Raw genomic sequence first — 19,535 nt, 5'->3', positions numbered from 1 at the left:
TTGCACTGACCTGGTGAAGACAGACGCCGGCAAGTGTAACTCACTAAGTGACCAATGTGTCCGGAGTGCAGGAAGGCTTGGGAGGGCACTACAGCTGAGCTGGGAAGGTAAGTGGCAGCTTCGAATTTGACTGTGTGGCTGCTTCTGGCTGTCTATTGTACAGGCTGCTCCTCACCCTGGCTGGGGGCTCTGAGTCACAATCACTGCCATCTAGAACAAAAATGGGGCAGAGAGGCTAATGTGTGTGTGTGTGTGTGTGTGTGTGTGTGTGTGTGGAGGTGAATACTCTGTGTCCAGGAGGGGGAGAGGGCCTGAATGCAGTGTATGTATTAAGATAGGGTTACATTGGAAATAGTTTGGGAAGCACTGATGTGAAGGAAACAGATCAGATAAGAAACTGAATTAACTGCAAGTGTCTTCAAATGTATACCATGAATGCATTGGGACTTAGAAGCCTAAAAGAACATTTATAAAGGAGGGTATTGGTTAACTGTGAACAATGCAATTTTATTCTGGAGCCCTATGCATTAATGCATCAATCCATATTTTCAAATCAATGAATTTGAAAATACACACTTTTGATGTTTATTGTATCAGGTACATATTTATATCTGGTTCAAACGTGTGTGGTTAAGGTATTTTAAAGTTATTCTATAATCGGGAACATTCTGACATTCTGAAATGCCTTGGTACCACCCATTCCCGACTGGGGAGGTTACAGCGTAGTTTATTTAAACACCATCCTCAGTCGAGTGTCCAGAAACAGAGGTTATAGCAAATGACACTGCTTTTACATGAAAGTAGTAACCATTATTTTAAATATCCTGTTTAATATTTTAAAAATATTTGCTATGCTTTTCCCTAATTATTTATGCCTTCTCTGATTTTCCTGTCTCTTGTCTTCCTTGCAAACTTAAACTTACTGTTATACTCATTGCAATTGCCCACCTTTCATGATCCTGTTTTAGAATCGTATTATTTAGACAAATATTTATTTTTGTACGAAACCTAATAAACTTTGGGCGTGATTCTCCGGCCTCGTTACGTTCTTGCTCAATCGAAACGAGACTGGTGAATAGCGGGAGAGGCTAAAAACGAGATCCGCGCCGGCCGCCAAGCAGTTTGCAATTCAATCGGCCCGCTGCCCTAGGTAAAACCAATTATCACCACTTACACCTAATTTCTATGGAATTAACGGGAGCCATCCCAGATCCAACGGCCTCCTGTCATTCAGCGGCATCCCCAGCAAGTGCTCACACTAGCGCCGATTAGTACTCCTTTTGAAAAATGTGAACCTGACGGAAGGACCGAGGAGGTGCGTGTAATAATATTATAATCTAAGGAGAGTAAAGGGTTAACAAGATGATGTTCATTTATCTCAACACTAGATGGCATTACTGAGTAGTCTTGGAAAAAGCTGTGTCAGGCAGCACGGTGGTGCAGTGGTTAGCATTGCTGCCTCACGGCGCCGAGGTCCCAGGTTCGATCCCGGCTCTGGGTCACTATCCGTGTGGAGTTTGCACATTCTCCCCGTGTTTGCGTGGATTTCACCCCCACAACCCAAAGATGTGCAGGGTAGGTTAATTGCCACGTTAAATTGCCCCTTAATCGGAAAAAAGAATTGGATACTATAAATGTATGGGGAAAAAAATAAATAAATAAAAGGCTGCGTCACTAAGCATTCTGGGGGAAGCTTATGGAGAAGTATAGCGCGAGGTTGAGTTAGAGCAGGGGTGGGCAAACTTTTCCGTGCAAGGGCCACATTCAGAAATTCACAATTTTAAAGGGCCGCATAGTATATTAAGTAAAATAATTACTTCACCCGGTTATGATACTGGGCACCTCATATAGAACATAGAACAGTACAGCACAGAACAGGCCCTTCGGCCCTTGATGTTGTGCTGAGCAATGATCACCCTACTCAAGTCAACGTATCCACCCTATACCCGTAACCCAACAGCCCCCCCATTAACCTTAAAACAAATTTTTTTTTTTTAATGACTTGATCTTGGTGGGCCAATAAAGACCTTTGGCGGGCCGCATGCGGCCCGCGGGCCGTAGTTTGCCCACCCCTGAGTTAGAGTGTTGGTTTAATTAGAGACACATAATAGATTACTGTAACATAGATTCAATACTGTTATTTTGTTAGCTACTACTTAGTAGAGTGTGCAAACCATTTAAAGTAGTGTAAAATAAATTAGCTGTGTTTTAAATACTTGATGTTCTTTGTAAACACTATGACTTTTAGCTATCTTGGAGAACAATACAAGGAACATCACAGTGAGTAGCCATCTTTACTCACAGGCAAAGAGCCCGGGGGTGCTGGGCTTGCTGTCCCAGTGATCGATGGGAGGGTAAGGGACCCTCGGCTGGGGGTAAGGGACCTTGACTGGGTGGGCCACCATGGGGGGGTTGGGGAGAGGTGTTTGGGGGGGGGGGGGCAGCCACTCTGATGTACCATTAATGACCACAAAATGAGAATGGTGAAACAACCGAGGCTTTATTGCACAAGATGTTGTGCCTCCTGCAGCTGGAACCAGAATGGGAGCAGCGCAGGAGAGCACACACTTTTATACAGCGCCTGCTGAGAGGAGCCAGCAGGCTGGGATTTACTGTGGTACCTGTAATACAGTGGCAGTACCGTAATACATGTAGTGTGTTACCAGTGATGTTTACCACACACTCGCGGCTACACCATGCCAACCCCTGTCTTATGTGTAGCCATGCCAGGGGCAACCCTTGTCCCTGCCCGCCTGCCCCAATGACCACGCATAACCCCCACTGATTGCTGAGGCCTCTGGCTGCGCAGCTGAACGCTAATAGGGAATTGGTAATCATGGTTACGTGAGCACTTCACACATGCCAAGTGGATTCCCGTGGGTGGGCGGGCTATGTAGCACGTGTGCATCATTGCCTAGCATCCCAATCACACCTTGATGCCTGGATCTGTGCTTGAACAATGCGGGGGGGGGGGCAACACCACACACGCAACATCCAAACACGCAACATCCAAACACCCAGGAGATGGGAAACAGCTCTGGGGACATGTCCATGGCTGGAGGGTGGGTGAGCGCCATGGGGAGAGGGGGGAGATGCCTGGAGAGATGGCCAGAGGATCCAGTAGTCAGCCCGCGTTGCGGAAGGAAGTGACAGAGGCATCATAATGGTTGTGCAAAAAGATAGTCAATGTGTTGTAATACCCTACTCCCGATGGTGCCGCCCCATCCCCTACCTACCCCCCCATACCCCACCCCCCTCCCCCAGTTTCCCTCATTGTTTCTCAACATGCCTGGCTCTCCTAGCTCTAAAACTACATGTTTCCTCAGGATGTACATCTGAGATGGAGGCTGCTAGCTGCCTACCTCATCCTGTGGCCTTAGATGCCCCTGGCGGGTGTCCTCTGGTGGCTCTGGGGTTGGAAGGCCCCGGCCCACTTGGTTCCTTTGTTCCTCAACCCCACCTAGACTTGCGCCTTCCAAGTTATAAGTTCTATTCCTCCTACCAGAATCAGCATTAAACTTATCCAGGGGCTGGTTTACCACGGGGCTAAATTGTTGGCTTTGATAGCAGACCAAGGCAGGCCAGTAGCACAGTTCAATTCCCGTAACAGGCGCTGGAATGTGGCGACCAGGGGCTTTTCATAGTAACTTCAGTTGAAGCCTACTTGTGACAATAAGCAATTTTCATTTTGAATATCTGGTTTAGCACAGTCAGCTGGCTTGTAATGCAGAACAAGGCCAGCAGCGCGGGTTCAATTCCCGGACTGGCCTCCCCGAACAGGCGCCGGAATGTGGCGACTCGGGACTTTTCTGATTAAAATTTTTTAGGGGCTGGTTTAGCACAGGGCTAAATCGCTGGCTTTGAAAGCAGACCAAGGCAGGCCAGCAGCACGGTTCAATTCCTGTACCAGCCTCCCCAAATGGGCGCCGGAATGTGGTGACTGGGGGCTTTTCACAGTAACTTAATTTGAAGCCTACTTGTGACAATAATCAATTTTCATTCATTAATTTTCATTCATTTCAAACTTCATTTGCCAATTATTTGCACATCTGCAAGTTTATTAATGGCCTCCTGTGCTTTGTTGCAACCCTGCTCGCTGACTATCCCCCCAACGCGCAATTTGCTGTCATCCACAAATTTGGAAACTGTGTTTTTGGTTTCAAAATCTATGTTGTTGATGTCAATTGTGAACAGCTGTGGAACCAGCCCTGACCCCTTTGTAAAACATACCCATCCCATGCCACTCTGAATAAATAGCTCTTCATTCTGCCACGTCCCCTGGCTCCACATTCTCTGACTTTCATGTATCTATAATAGGACGCCAAAGGCCTTCTGAAAATCCAGATCAATAACAGCTGCTGCAATACCATTGCCTTCCAACAAGGTTGATCAAGCAAGAGATTCTCTGTTGAAATCCATTCTGACTATTCATTGTCCGGGCAGCACGATGGCACAGTGGTTAGCTCTGTGGCTTCACAGCGCCAGGGTCCCAGTTTCGATTCCCAGCTGGATCACTGTCTGTGCAGAGTCTGCACGTTCTCCCTGTGTCTGCGTGGGTTTCCTCTGGATGCTCCAGTTTCCTCCCACTAGTCCAGAAAGGCGTGCTGTTAGGTAATTTGGACATTCTGAATTCTCCCTCTGTGTACCCGAACAGGCGCTAGAATGTGGCGACTAGGGGCTTTTCACAGTAACTTCATTGCAATGTAAGCCTACTTGTGACAATAAAAATTATATTATTATATTTTTCATTTCTAGATATCTTATATTCGCTCCTTTAATTGAGATTCTATTATTTTCCTACAACTGATGTTAAACCGCTGGCCTGTAATTCCCTGGACAAGTTCTGCCCCCTTTTTGAAATATAGGAATTACATCAGCTTTCTGCCAATCATCTGGGACTACACCATTTTCTGAACAAATTATAAATGATGAGCAGTAATGCCTCTGCTAACTCTTCCCTAGATTATTTTAAAATATGTGGAGGCAATCCACCTGGATCAGGACTTTGATCCACTTTGTCTGTTTAGTTTATTCAATATATCACCTCTTTTATTTTAAATACACTTAACCCATCGCTCATCTCATCAGTCATGTCTATCTGTTCTATTTCCCTGGTAAATACAGAATCAAAATAATTATTTCATATTTCTGCCATCTGGCTGTGGTTATCTGTGGCATTGTCCCGTCTATCTCTTAATTGCTCTATTCTCATCATAGCCTTGCTCTTTTTATTAATGCACCTTTAAAATATTTTTCTATTCTGTTTTATGATAACTTCATAGTTCCTCTTTGCTTTGTTAATTGTTTTCTTCTGTTATTTCTTACCTAACCTCTTTGCATTCTGCACACCTCTGTTATCTATATAATTGATACTTTTTTCCCAACCCTCAATTGCTTGCTTATGTCTTTATTCATCCATGGAATCTGACTATTGTTTAATTTGTTTTGTCCTTTTAGTGACTATATATTCCCTGCACTCTGTCAGACACCATTTTAAATATTTCCCATTGTTGATTTACATCATTGTTCATATTGTTGCCCGTTTTATTTTGCCAAGTTCTATTCTCAGCCCCTCAAAATCAAATTCGCCAATCTATAAATCTAAGTTCTGCCATATATATATATATATTTATGTCCTGATCATCCTTTCAAAACGTATTGGGCTGGATTCTCCGTCCCACAACGCCCAAAGCGCGTTTCCTGATGGAATAGAGAATTGGGCATCGGGGGAAAATTGGGATTGGCACCAGGCGCCAATCCGAATGCTATGCTCCAGCCCCTTGATGGCACGTGATGGAGGGTCACGACCGTACACCAGCGGAAGGATGTAAATGAATGCAAATGCGTCTCCAGCCCTCCATGATTCTTCGGTCACATGGGTCGGGAATCACATGGGCGCGGATCACTTCTGTTATTTACCAGTGCGGTCCTGATGTGGTAGACCTTGTGCTGGGCCAAGGGGGTAGCTCCTCAGGGGAGTTGTCCCCAAAGTCTATCCCCCTGACTAATGTGACCCCCCCCCCCTCACAGGCAACCCCCTCCCAGAAAAGAGACCCCTGTCTGGAAGCTAGAGAGCAATCCAGGCTGGGGCAATGCAAAAACATTACAGTTGTAACACTTACCTGGAGGCTCCACCTGGTCCATTATTAGAAGGAGAACAGCTGTGACCTGTGCTTTAACCCCACAGATCCATTCAAGCGTCTGATTGCAATGCACATACTGCTCTCTGCAGTGGTTGATATTTGTAAACATTGGGGTTTCAGCACTTAGAGTCACTCATCCATGAAGGGAGATGAATGAATCAAGGCTGTAGCTTGTTTGTGGAAGCTGTCAATCACAGCCCACTGCTAGAAAGGAATATGTGGCTTGCAGCTAATGGATTTGAGGGAGTAAAACGCAAGTTACAGCTGTTCTCCTTTGATGAATGGACATGTGAAGCTTCTAGGTAAGTAGTACAGCTGTAATTGTTTGAACTGCCCCTGTCTGGACTGCTCTCCATTACAGGAGCGGGTCGGGTCACCCCATAACAGGGGGAAGGGGGACAACCAGGCAATCCGGGGTGGGGGAACTGCTTTGCAGTGCAGTGGGGCACTGATTTGCTTGCAGAGGGGAGGGGTGACCAGCCAAAGGACTTCGCTATCGGGCCACCCGCTCAAAATGTTGGTCCGATAGTGGGATTCCCTCAGGAATCCCTTGTATTCCTTGCCTTGCATAAATTTGTAGGCAAGGTATACTGAATTGCTTCCCAATTTGCGCTAAATCGGTTGAAATTCTCCTCCGGCGGGTGAACATAGCTTCCCAACCGGAGAATTTTAAACATTATGTTCTAGTCACTATTGCCTACAAGTACTGTTGCCCCTACTTTTACATCTCTTATCTGCTCTGGTTGTTTTCCCATTATTAGATCCAATAGTGAATCTTCCGTTTTCACCAATTGGGTTAGAAAGGAGTCTTGTAAACATTGTAGAAACTTGATTCCCTTACCCCATTTACCCACCTTTTCTGACCAATTAACATCAGGGTACTTAAAATCTCTCATGATGATTATGCTATGTTTTTTACTCAATTCTCCTAATTCATCTGCATATTCCATCCTTCATCTCCCTTGCAGTATTAGATGGTCAATAGATGGCACCAAGTCATGAGAATGATCTTTAATTAACTTATATCTCTGTTGTATTTTTGTCGTGCTGAATAGCTGTCTTCCTTTTTTCTACTGCCATTATGTTTTCCCTATTAGGTACAGCTACCCCTGCAGTGGCTAGCAAGCATCCTTATATCTGTGCTAAAAGCTCTTGTTAAGTCCAACCCCAGGACATTTGATGGCCAAGGAAGGTGCATTCATCCCATGATCAAACAGGTTGAGTATCAACCTGCAAATCCTTTCAATGCACACCAGTTGCAGGCAATAAGAGTGGGTGAGGTTCCTGGTCAGCCATGTGGGAGAAATAAAGTTGGAGCCTTTACAATCAACATCCGTAGCTACGGACTACCACTTGCATGGAAACATATATGTTGCCATAGCACTCGGACTCTGAGTGAATTATAAAACACCACTCCAACTCCCCATTTTCTTTACATTTTCTAAACCTATTATTCCCTGTAATGTGGAATTCCCAGGCCTGATATTTCCGCTTGCCGTGCATCATAATCACAACTATATCTGCTTCTTCCCAATTCATGATTGTCTCCAGCTCCCCTGTTTTATTACAGACGCTGTGTACATTGCTGATCATGTGAAGGCAATCCGTTCAGTAGAGCTCCTTCTTGGTCCGCTGATCACTATATCAAAAACAGCTAAGTGCTTTGAGTTTCTCTTTTTCACAACATGAAACACGTAGCTGCCTTTGATGTGGTGATGACCTGTCAATCATAGCAAGAGTATTTACAACAATATTGTTAGCATCAAAGCAGGGTAATGGTAATGTATTCAAGCGTGAAGGGAAAGATCAATGGTGACGGACCAAGTGCTGGAAAGTGGGATTAAAATGAGCAGCTAGTTTATTTTTTTCTCTTTTTCTTTGGCCGGCGCAGACCATGATGGGCCGAATAGCCTCTTTCTGCACTGTAACTTTTCTATGGTTCTAAATAAGTAAACAGAGTTTATTATTCATGCTTTTACTTGTTATTTGTAGGTTTATCAGCTGGTCTGTTTGGAACAAATGATAATGAAGCTGGAAATGAGTTCACCCTACCCAATCACTCGCAAACTGAGGACGTGGAAGAGTTTACCCAGAAGTGGCAGGTGGAGTATTGATTCCAGCACACTTTCACACCCAATGATGAAATTGTTGGTTGGAACCCACATCCTGGCTGAAAGGTCAGGGGCGTGCCAATCCCACAGGGCCAGGAAGCAAGTTCAAAACCGTAATAGGCCGTTCAGTGACAAAGGTCACGGCTCCCACTCTCACCGAGAAAGATGCCCTGCCTCCAAGAGCTTTCAGCCAATGAGGCTCCCACAAGGAGCGCCAAGAGGAGGCCAGATTGAAAGGCGAGTCAGCCCGGCTTCACCGTGACCAGTCAGCAGGCACTGTCAAGGGCTGTCAATCAGAAGGCCAGGGTGGGGTGATATAACAAGCCTGTGGGGGGGTGGGGGGGGTGCCGTGATGATCACTTGTTGCAGTGGGGGAGGAAGGGGAATCCATTGTGGGTACCCAAACAAAATAGACCTGCTCTCTCGCCCCCCCCCCCCCCCCCCCCCCCCCCATAGGCATAAGGCCACCAGGGTTTACATGGCAGCCTCGCAACGTGGCACGGGCAGCACCCCACGCCCCCCCCACCCCCACTAACCGCTGCTGCGGCTTTATCTGTGGTAGCTCAAGGAGGCCTGGCGTAGCCATTAATTGGCCACTTAAAGGCCTCAATTGGGCCAAGGGCAGATGGGCCACCCAACATCCCCAGCTGGTAAAATACCAGCCAAGACAGGTAGACGACAGGTATGATACTCCGCCATGCGACCTAATCTTACACCACCTCGAAGGATACGAGCAGCAGATGCACAGGAATGTCACCCCCTGCAATTCGCTTTCCAAATCAAACACCAACCCGAGTTGGAAATATATCACTGTCGCTGGGTGAAAATCCTGGAACTCCCTCCCTAACAGCACTGTGGGTGTACCGACACCACAAGGACTGCAGCGGTTCAAGTTACCAGCTCCCCACCACCTTCCCAAGGGCAATTAGGGACAGGCAATAACTGCTGGCCTAGCCAGCGACAGCCCAAATCGCATGAATGAATTTTTAAAAAAAGATTAGCCCCTTTTCATTCCACCAACACAGACATGAAAGTGAAGCAACAATCAGAAATAATTATGATGGGCAAATTAAGCAAAAGCTTGATTTGGTTGGGGATTAGCTCTGCTTCCCAGAGAGAATAAAATCTTTTAACTTTGGGCAGGATTTTCCAACCCTTCCTGCCGACCAGATCTTCCAGTCCCGCCAATGACGATCTCCCTCGGAAAGTTCCCCAGCAGTGGGGCAGCTGAACCACACGGAGCTCCGCAGACATCCATGGGATCGGAAGATTCTGCCAGCGGCCGATCCAATGAGCTGCCTCCACTGCCAGAAAATACGCTTTGATGGGAAGGGGGGCAGAAAATCCCACCAATTGACTTTATACGGCAATTAACCATAAAACAATCTGCACTTCACAAACGCTCACCATTTATCCTGTGTGTTTGTTGATATGGGGCGGTATTCTCCGCTCCCGATAAAAATCGGGATGGCCGTCGTGAAATCGGCCGAGGTTCACGAAGGCCTCGGGCCCGCTCCCCGCACCTAATTCACCCGCACCCGGGGGGCTAGGAGCGGGTCTCCGTCTTTCCCGGCCGAGACCTCCGCATGCGCGGATTACTTCATCGCGCAGACGGCGCGAACCACGCATGCGCGGTGGCCGTCTTTCTCCTCAGTGAAAAACAGCGAGCGGCTATTTTTCCAGGGGTGGGGGGGGAGAATCGCTGGGGGCGTGAAAAATGTCGGGAGGCACTCCCACGATTCTCCCACGCCACGTGGGGAGCAGAGAATTCCGCCCAAGATATTTGACTTAATTGCAATTATTGTTACTGTTTCCTTAATTGATGTTTGTAGAATTTCTTCTGTAAACTAAAGAAAAACTGAACATCTGAAATAAAACCGCAAAATACTACAAAAGTTTAATTGGCACCAGAAAGAGAAAATATTTATTCTTTAATTAAAAATGCTCTGGGTTCCCTTGAAACAGTGTTGCTCAATGGAAGTCGATCACTGTGGTATTTTCACCACAAGCATTGATTTTGGTGGGAAATGCCTGGGCCCAATAATCTGCTTCCCATGTGCATTTACTTAACCAACATGCAGCGCAAAACATTGTTATCTCCCTCTTTTACCAAAATGGAATCCTAACATCAGTCATACACAGCCCAATTTAGTGCAGGTTCCAGGTTTCTATCCAGCAGTCGCTGGCAGTTCTTTGGCTTTGGAGTGATGAATGCTGACTCACACAAGAAGACATGACAGGCCGAGCCCTGCTCTCCACCCAGATCATGGTTGGCAGCTGCTTACCCGGTTGTCCTCTGCCCTTTTCTCTTTTGGCATGACGGAGCCTGTTGGCAGTCCCTGTTATTGACTCGCTCGCCTGGAGCGGTTGTTCTGACTGTATGGACAGAGAGCTTTTATCGTTTTCAGCTGGACCATTGTTGCTGGTGTTACACATGATTTCAGCAGCTAATCAATAAACAGTAACCAAGGACGTGAAACACACACAATGATCAAAGGAACACACTTGTCTGTGCCCAGTAGTTTAATACAGGTGAGGTTAAGTCAGAAGCCCACACTTCTCATCTGACTTTTTTCCCCACTACAGTCAATAAGGGGTTAAGCAGGCTGCAAACTCACTATCATTTAATTTACATACTATACCAAATCAATATCAAGCTCCCTGCTTACTACTTTACTAACACAAAGGGTTAAATACACATACATACACCATGCAAATACTCATAATGCGATCGTGTCCCAATGATTATTTATTACTCTTTCACTTACTGATCAATTATTGTGACTGATAAATTTGATAACACTGTGATAAAGGATCAGATACAAAACAATAGTCTATTTTAGTTTGTCGAATGCTGGAGGCCTGCTCTGCCTTTTCAGTATTCTCTGTTTTTAATTCTTAATTGTAGTTGGCTTTATTTTAAGTGAATTTGATTATCCTAAAGTTGCAAACAGATGTGATCCCATCATAATGCGATGCTGCAGTGGAGAAGTTTGCTCAAGCTTGACAAACATCTTCCATTGAGTAAATTGGAATAAACGTGTAACATCTAAATGCGTCGTCCTTTTTAACAAATTGTTAAACAAATTAAATTGGGGGCTTTCATGAGAATGGTTAAGCACATTGCCCCCTTAATAAATTCTGAAATGGTAAGTGAATTACTGTGTGTGACCAAAATTGTTTCACCAAAAAGAAAATACAGCAATTCAAATAAAAGTAAGATGCTTAGGTCATTTGCAGAAATGTTTCTGTCTTGGAATTGTAATGTTTTATTGTGACGTCTTGTTCATCAGTTTATGGTATCTTTCTACTTTTGTTAGGGAGGACTAAACCGACCGGCCAAAACTGTTAAGTGATTTAAGATAATCTACTTGTCTTCTGAGTTGAGATATGATACCGGGAGATGGTGGCAAAGTGCTAATGTCACTCATCTACTAATGTAGAGATTCAAGCTAACACGCTGGGGACATGGGTTCAAATCCGGCCCTGGCCGTTAATTTTTCAGTTAATCGAAACAAAATCTGGACTATAAAGTTAGTCTCCGTAATGGGGACGATGAAACTAGCATTGATTGTTGATGAGTCACTAATATCCCTTAGGGCAGGAAATCTACCATTCTTACCTGACCTGGCCTGTGGTGATCACAAGTTAACCAGATGCAACACAACTGAGCGACCACTAGAGGGAGCACGGGAGAGCCATATAAATAGATCAGGACAGGAAGTGAGGACACACTCTTCACAGCAGGCGGGCTGGTAAGCAGGACACAGCAAGCAAAGCTGGTAGTTAGCACTGGAAGGTAGTTCTAGGTCGAGCTCTGGAAACTGAACGAACCCACAATAAAGCATCTTCTCCACATTTGAGACTGCGAGCTTTATTAAGACACGAGGAACAACACATGGTACCCAGGAGTGATTTCAGACGCTTATGACAGGACAACTCAGCTGCAGATACAGAAAACAAAAAAAAAATGGCATGGAAATCTCAACCAAGAATGGCATGGAGATCTCCTGCTGGACATTCGACTTGGGAAGACATTGCTGATGAGAGGATGTGCCTTGGATACCCACTTCACCTGGACACGACTGGAAAAGTAAGAAGTGTCTGGGAAAGGTTTAAACAAATGTTCGATTTCGGTATCATAGCATATGATGCAGTAGCAGCCTCAGACGAAATTAAAATAGCAATCCTCATCGAAGGACATGAAGCTAGGAAAGTTTATAATGGATTTAAATACTCAAAAGGTGAAGACAGAAACAGCTTACAAACGTTACTAAACAAATTTGAAGAGTACTGTGAGAAATTTGAACAGCAAGACATACTCAGAGTCCAAACTGCACAGAGACTGAGTGATGCAAAACTTAAAAAATCACGAAAAGAGCAAGAAATCGCGAATGAAAAGTACAGATCAAAAAGAAGAAATAAAAAGAATTTCTCACAAAGCCAAAACGCTGAAATCCAGTCCAGATCGGAAAGAAAAGGTAACTTACAACTTTTAGAAAGAAAAAACGCTGAAATCCGCGATAAAATGGCGTCGGAGCACATTTTGCAGTCTCTGGTAAGCAAAGAACTACAAATCGCGTCTGCGCATGCGCCGGAACCGGAAGTCGCGCATGCGCCGGAACCGGAAGTCGCGCATGCGCAGTTTACAAAAGATCGTGGCGCCGATCGTTATGCGCATGCGCAAGCCGCGCATGCGCAATCAAAAAAAGTCTTCGTCGCGGACCGTCATGCGCATGCGCAAGCCGCGCATGCGCGATGGACACCGAACCGCACAAGGCAAGAAAGCCGATTTGCGCATGCGCAAGTCATGCCAACGCGTGACGTCATGACGTCTGAGAATCCTGACCACGCCCACTTAAAAGGGAAATTCCCGAAAATTGAAAACAAGACACTTAAAGTGGTAAAACCAAATTTTCTTGCCTCAGAACACAGAAAAACGCCTGAACTTAAACCAACAGTGAAAAACAACTTGCACAAAACCTTGGAAAAAGCTGCCTTCACCACACACAGTGAAGCGAACAAAAAGAATTCCGACACAACAAAAGATGATTTGTTTTTCGACGATTACCTCTCAGACCTGACTGGGTCAGTCGGATATGCTTATCACAGCATCAGCGACACGGTCGCAAAGCACAACACGAACCAACTCGTGGTAGATGAATCCAACCAAGATGATTTGGTTTTCAAAGAATACTATTCAGACATGGCTGAGTCAGTCGGATATGCTTATCACAGCATCAGCGACACGGTCGCAAAGTTCAACACGAATCAACTCGTGGTAGAAGAATCCAACCAGGATGATTTGGTTTTCGGAGAATACTACTCAGACACAGCTGAGTCAGTCGGATATGCTTATCACAGCATCAGCGACACGGTCGCAAAGTTCAACACGAATCAACTCGTGGTAGAAGAAGCCAACGAAGATGAAATGGGTTTCAAAGAATACTACTCAGACATGGAGGAGTTATTTGGACATGCTGATCACAGCATCAGCGACACCGTTGCAAAGCTCAACACGACTCTACTCATGGTGGATGAATCCAACATCATGGTGCCATGGCAGCTCGTCGATACATTGGATGACAGCAATACCCAAGACGAAGACGACGCCACACAGAGAGCACAGGAAGACTCCACGGAGCGAGCGATGACAGGCTCCACAGTGCGAGTGATGAAAGACGCCAACAGGGATGCAAGCAAACACTCCCGGGCGGACACCAAGCATGAACAAGACCATGAAGGTAAACCCGCTGTACCTGAGCAACCGCAAGCAGACTATGAAAGTCTACCAAGCTCACAGGAACAAGAAGAAAGAGCGGACTATGAAAGTCCAACACGCTCACAGGAACAAGAAGAAAGAGCAGACTATGAAAGTCCAACACGCTCACAGGAACAAGAAGAAAGAGCGGACTATGAAAGTCCAACACGCTCACAGGAACAAGAAGAAGACAATGCACCTCTGCCCACTGCATGCGAAGACAGTGACAAGGTGATCACACTCAACGTACAGGATCACAGTGAGACTGACAGTTCTCAGCTTGTCTGTACCGAAGCACAGAGCGAAAACAGTGACAAGGTGCTCGCACTCGACGTACAGGATCACAGTGAGACTGACAGTTCTCAGCTTGTCTGTACCGAAGCACAGAGCGAAAACAGTGACAAGGTGCTCGCACTCGACGTACAGGATCACAGTGAGACTGACAGTTCTCAGCTTGTCTGTACAGAAGCACAGAGTCGGGCCACCCAACAGTCCAGAGAGACGATGCCGAAAGAAAACATGCAGATTTTGACTCCAGAAGAGGAGCACCTGGAGCCCAGAGAGACAACGCCAAAAGAAAACATGCAGATTTTGACTCCAGAAGAGGAGCACCTGGAGTCCACAGAGACAATGCCGAAAGAAACCATGCAGATTCTGACTCCAGAAGAGGAGCACCTGGAGTCCAGAGACATCAAACAAAAAGAAACCATGCAGATTTTGACTCCAGAAGAGGAGCACCTGGAGTCCAGTGAGATAACATCAACAGAAATCATGAAGATTTTAACTCCAGAAGCGGAGCACCAAGAGTCTAGAGAAACCACGTCAACTGAAATCATGCAGATTTGGACTCCAGAAGAGGAGCGCCGAGAGTCCACAGACACCGCGTCAAATGTAATCAAGAAGACTTTGACTCCGGAAGACGAGCACCAAGAAAGCAAAGATGCGGAATCCAATTCTCCACAACTGATTGATGTCACCTGCACCGATGCAACATCAGATCATTCGCACCACTCGCGAGAAGACGAGCACCAAGAAAGCAAAGATGCGGAATCCAATTCTCCACAACTGATTGATGTCACCTGCACCGATGCAACATCAGATCATTCGCACCACTCGCGAGACGGAATGCTCAATGACTCAAATTATCCACTCGGGACACTCATAGAGTATAACAAGAAAAACAAAAGTCAAAAGAAACACAGCAAGAACAAAACAACATGCAGCGCGACAAGACCAACAACAATAGCAAGAAGCACAGCAGAAACGAGAACGACAACAGCAAGAATAAAAGCAACATGAAGCGCAACAAGACAAACAACAACGTCAGGCACAAAGATAGCGACAACGACAGAGGCAGAAACAACAAGAATGGCAACAAACACAACAAAGTCAGGAGCAAAGATAGCGACAACAACAAAGACGGAAACGACAAAAACAGCGACAAGTACGGCAACGGAAACAACAAAAACAGGAACGACAGAAACAACAGCAATGAAACAACGACTTGTACACAATGGCACTACTTGGCACATGATGGACGATGCCACAGCACACTGCAAAACGATAACAAGACTACAAACATGTCATGGGATGACAACGAATCGCACAAACTCACGTCTGCTCCAGAACAAGCAAGCACACCAGCATCCAAGGCGGATGAGACAATAAATCAACACCACAAGCACAAAAAAAAGTCCATGCCAGTCAACATCAGTGATGTGACCATGCAAACACCTCGGGATGACGCATTGGGTACTTAAGATAACAAGGAACACCAGCAACATTCACAGCGGACTTGCAATATCAATATCACCACGTCATCAACAACAAAAAGAAAAAAAAAAAAGCTCTGAACAAATTCATCAAGTTTGGACTCATAAATGTGTTTATTAAGTTTGGACATATAAATACATTGGCTTTGTTAACTAAAGCAATAGCATCATCACTTGTATAGATACGCATATCATAAGTTACTGTTTTGTATAATTTTCCTTAATGATGTACAGAAACTATGTAATGAGAAAGAGGGGGATGTGGTGATCGTAGATTGACCAGATACAAAAACAACAGAGCAAACACGAGCGGGAGAGCTATAAATACACTGGGACAGGATGTACAATTTTCTTTAACGATGTTCAGAAAATATGTTAAGAGAAAAAGGGGGATGTGGTGATCACAAGTTAACCAGATGCAACACAACTGAGCGACCACTAGAGGGAGCACGGGAGAGCCATATAAATAGATCAGGACAGGAAGTGAGGACACACTCTTCACAGCAGGCGGGCTGGTAAGCAGGACACAGCAAGCAAAGCTGGTAGTTAGCACTGGAAGGTAGTTCTAGGTCGAGCTCTGGAAACTGAACGAACCCACAATAAAGCATCTTCTCCACATTTGAGACTGCGAGCTTTATTAAGACACGAGGAACAACACATGGCCTACAGCCAAAAGGTACAGCCGTCCAAATAATATAGTAAGCCACTCAGTTCAAGGGCAGTTAGAGATGGGCAATAGGTGCTAGCCTTGCCAGTGATGCCCACATCTCATGAATTGATATAAGGGCTGGAATTCTTTGGTCCACTGGCAGTACACCCTCGCCCATGGGTTTCCAGACAGTGTGGGATGGCTTCAATGGGAATTCCCATTGACAATAGCGGGAGCAGAGAATCCCTACACCAGAGAACAGTGCGCTGCTGCGAAACACGCGGCTGGGAGGCCGGAGAATATTGTCCAAAGAGTCAGAGAGAAACATTTTTTTTGAAAGATATTGGAGGTTATTTTAGCTCCTGAAGGATTTGTTTTCCTGGTTGCTAATGTTAAGGAGAAAAAAAGAATTGTTTTAAAAAGACGCTCTATTTTTACTTTGGTTACATGCAAGAGACAGCATTACAAACCCTCCGCTCAACCAGAGCAATTTAAATTCATTACAGGGGCCGGTCTGGGTGCATTGTGTCAGGGCACACTCAGCAGCGAGCCAGGCTATTGATGTTTTATTTGTCCCCGTGTATCAATGCATTGTGCCCCAGGTACATAAGTGCATCTGCAGGCTAGGGGACGAGGCAATTGATTCGTTGGTAGATCCGTGAAAATGCTGACTCCAACCTGTTGCTGAGTCTGAGGTTAGACTGTTGACTTTGGTGTTAAGAATTCCAAGGCCAGGATCATCCTGCCCCACCGGAAGTCAGCCAGCGCAGCCACGATGGGCCAAGTGGCCTCTTTCTATGCTGCAAACTGTCTGCATGCTGTGATCTTGACCATTTTTCCTCCATTTTCAATAGATTGATGGACCGTGTCGCACGACTGGCAGGAAGATTAAGCTATGCTTTGGCAGTGCCTTTCAATACATCTGCAAAGCGTTATTCAAAGGCACCTATTCACCACTGAGAAATTGTTTCCGAGTGGTAAGTTACTGCATCATGGCAATGGCAGAGCTACTCTGTTTTAATCTATCTTGCATCTTAATGATGACCTTATCTCTCGTAAATAAAACTGTGCTTCATAAGACATCACCAGGACGTGTTCAAAAAAAAGTCAATGTCCCAAAATTTGCAGGAGTCCAGCAATTATCCCAGGCCTGCAGCCTGCCAGCTGCCTTCCACTGGCTGAATCAGTCAAATGACTGTAGGGAGATAAACTGGTATGAATAAGGGTTTGTTATAAATGTATTGGGGCGACACGGTGGCACAATGGTTAGCACTGCTACCCCACAGCTCCAAGGACCCGGGTTCAATTCCGGTCTCCGGTGACTGCCTGTGTGGAGTTTGCACGTTCTCCCCGTGCCTGCCTGGGTTTCCTCCGGGTGCTCCGGTTTCCTCCCACAGTTCAAAGATGTGCAGGTTTAGGTGGATTGCCACGATAAAATGCCTTCGTCCACAAAGGTTATGTGGGGTTACTGGGTTACGGGGATAGGGTGGATGTGTGGATTTAGGTAGGGTGCTCTTTCCGGGAGCCAGTACAGACTCGATGGGCCAAATAGCATCCTTCTGCACTGTACATTATATGATTTTTTTTTTCTATGAGTTAAAAGGAAAACCATAATGAATATCATTAGTAAAACATTGGGGGGGATTTTCCTCCCCACATGGCATGTTTCTCGGCGACGGGAGGCGGGACGCCTTTGGACCTGGAACTCAGAAAGCCAGGTGTGGTGAAGCCAGAGCCCCAAGAAGCCGATATGTTGAGAACAGGCAAGGCAAGGCCTTGGCAGGCCAGGGAGGGTAAATTAAAATCAGGCCCAGGGAGGTTGAGGTTTTGTCATTTTGGTGGGACTGGGAGCAGACAGTGACTGAGGGAGTGTGTGCCAGCTAGTGACTGTGTGGGTCTGTGTGAGCAAATGACTGAGTGTTTGTGTGTTTGAGTGACTGAGGCTGTGTGTGTGCATGGGTCAGTGAGTGACTGTGTGTGAGAGTGAGTGGCAGAGTTATGGGGCGCAATTCTCCGCACCACACGCCGGGTGGGAGAATCGCGGGAGGGCCGGGCGAATCACGCCACGCCGCCCTGGCACCCCCCGCAATTCTCCCACCCCCCCCAAAAATGGCGTGTCGCGTTTTGTGACAGGCCGCTTGGAGAATCGCCGCTCGCTGTTTCTAACAGGCGACTGGCGATTCTCCGGCCCGGATGGGCCGAGCGGCCTGCCGACCCCGACCGGTTAATGCCGGCTCCAACCACACCTGATCGCTGCCAGCGTGAACTGCGCGCGACCGCTGTGTGTGGGGCCTGTGGGGGGCGGAGGAAGGATCGAGCACCACGGGCGTGCTCAGGAGATGTCTGGCCCGTGATCGGTGCCCACCGATCGTCGGGCCGGCGTCTCTAAAAGACGCACTCTTTTCCCTCCGCTGCCCCACAAGATCAAGCCGCCATGTCTTGCGGGGCAACGGAGGGGAAGACGGCAACCGCACATGCGCGGGTTGGCGCCGGCCAACCTGCGCATGCGCGGCTGATGTCACTTAGGTACCGCCGGCCGCGCCATTCCTGGCGTGCCGCTTTGACGCAAGCGTCAAGGCCGGCGCTCGGAATTCACGCGCCGCCACTCCTAGCCCCCCGGGGGGGGGGGGGGAGAATAGGGGGCGAGGAGCGGCCTCCGACGCCGGAGTGAAACACTCCGGATTTCACTCCGGCGTCGGCTGTTTGTCTCCCATTGGGAGAATTGCGGCCATGGTGTGTGTTTATGGAGTGAGTGACAGTGTATGGATAGGTATGTGGGAGTGAGTAAATGACAGGTGAGTGTGTGGGAATGAGTGAGTGACTGTGTGTGTGGGAGTGAGTGACTGTGTGTGTGGGAGTGAGTGACTGTGTGTGTGGGAATGAGTGACTGTGTGGGAGTGAGTGACATGAGTGTGCGGAAGTGATTGACGGGTACGTGTATGGGAGTGAGTGAGTGATGGGTATCTGTGGGAGTGAGCTATTGATGGGTAAGTGTGTCTGCGAGTGACTGTGTGGGTGAGTTTGTCGGAGTGAGTGACATGTGAGGGTGTGGGGATGACTGATGTGTGAGTGTATGGGGCTGTGTGTAGGGTTGAGTGA

General features: G+C 46.7%; 1 protein-coding gene across 1 annotated transcript in view; it reads left to right on the top strand.

Moving 5' to 3' along the window:
- The window catches only part of LOC119978346, a 439,995-nt gene that overhangs the window by 397,677 nt on the left and 22,783 nt on the right, over window positions 1-19,535 (top strand). Inside the window, exons 70-71 of the mRNA XM_038819919.1 lie at window positions 8,136-8,245; window positions 17,291-17,413. Of these exons, the coding sequence (XP_038675847.1) occupies window positions 8,136-8,245; window positions 17,291-17,413 (233 nt within the window). The remainder of the gene's footprint in view (window positions 1-8,135; window positions 8,246-17,290; window positions 17,414-19,535) is intronic.

Source organism: Scyliorhinus canicula, chromosome 15, assembly GCF_902713615.1.
Source record: "Scyliorhinus canicula chromosome 15, sScyCan1.1, whole genome shotgun sequence".
Classification (NCBI taxonomy): domain Eukaryota; kingdom Metazoa; phylum Chordata; class Chondrichthyes; order Carcharhiniformes; family Scyliorhinidae; genus Scyliorhinus; species Scyliorhinus canicula.
Note: the sequence above shows the minus strand (reverse complement) of the source record. Positions and strands in the feature narration are given on the sequence as shown.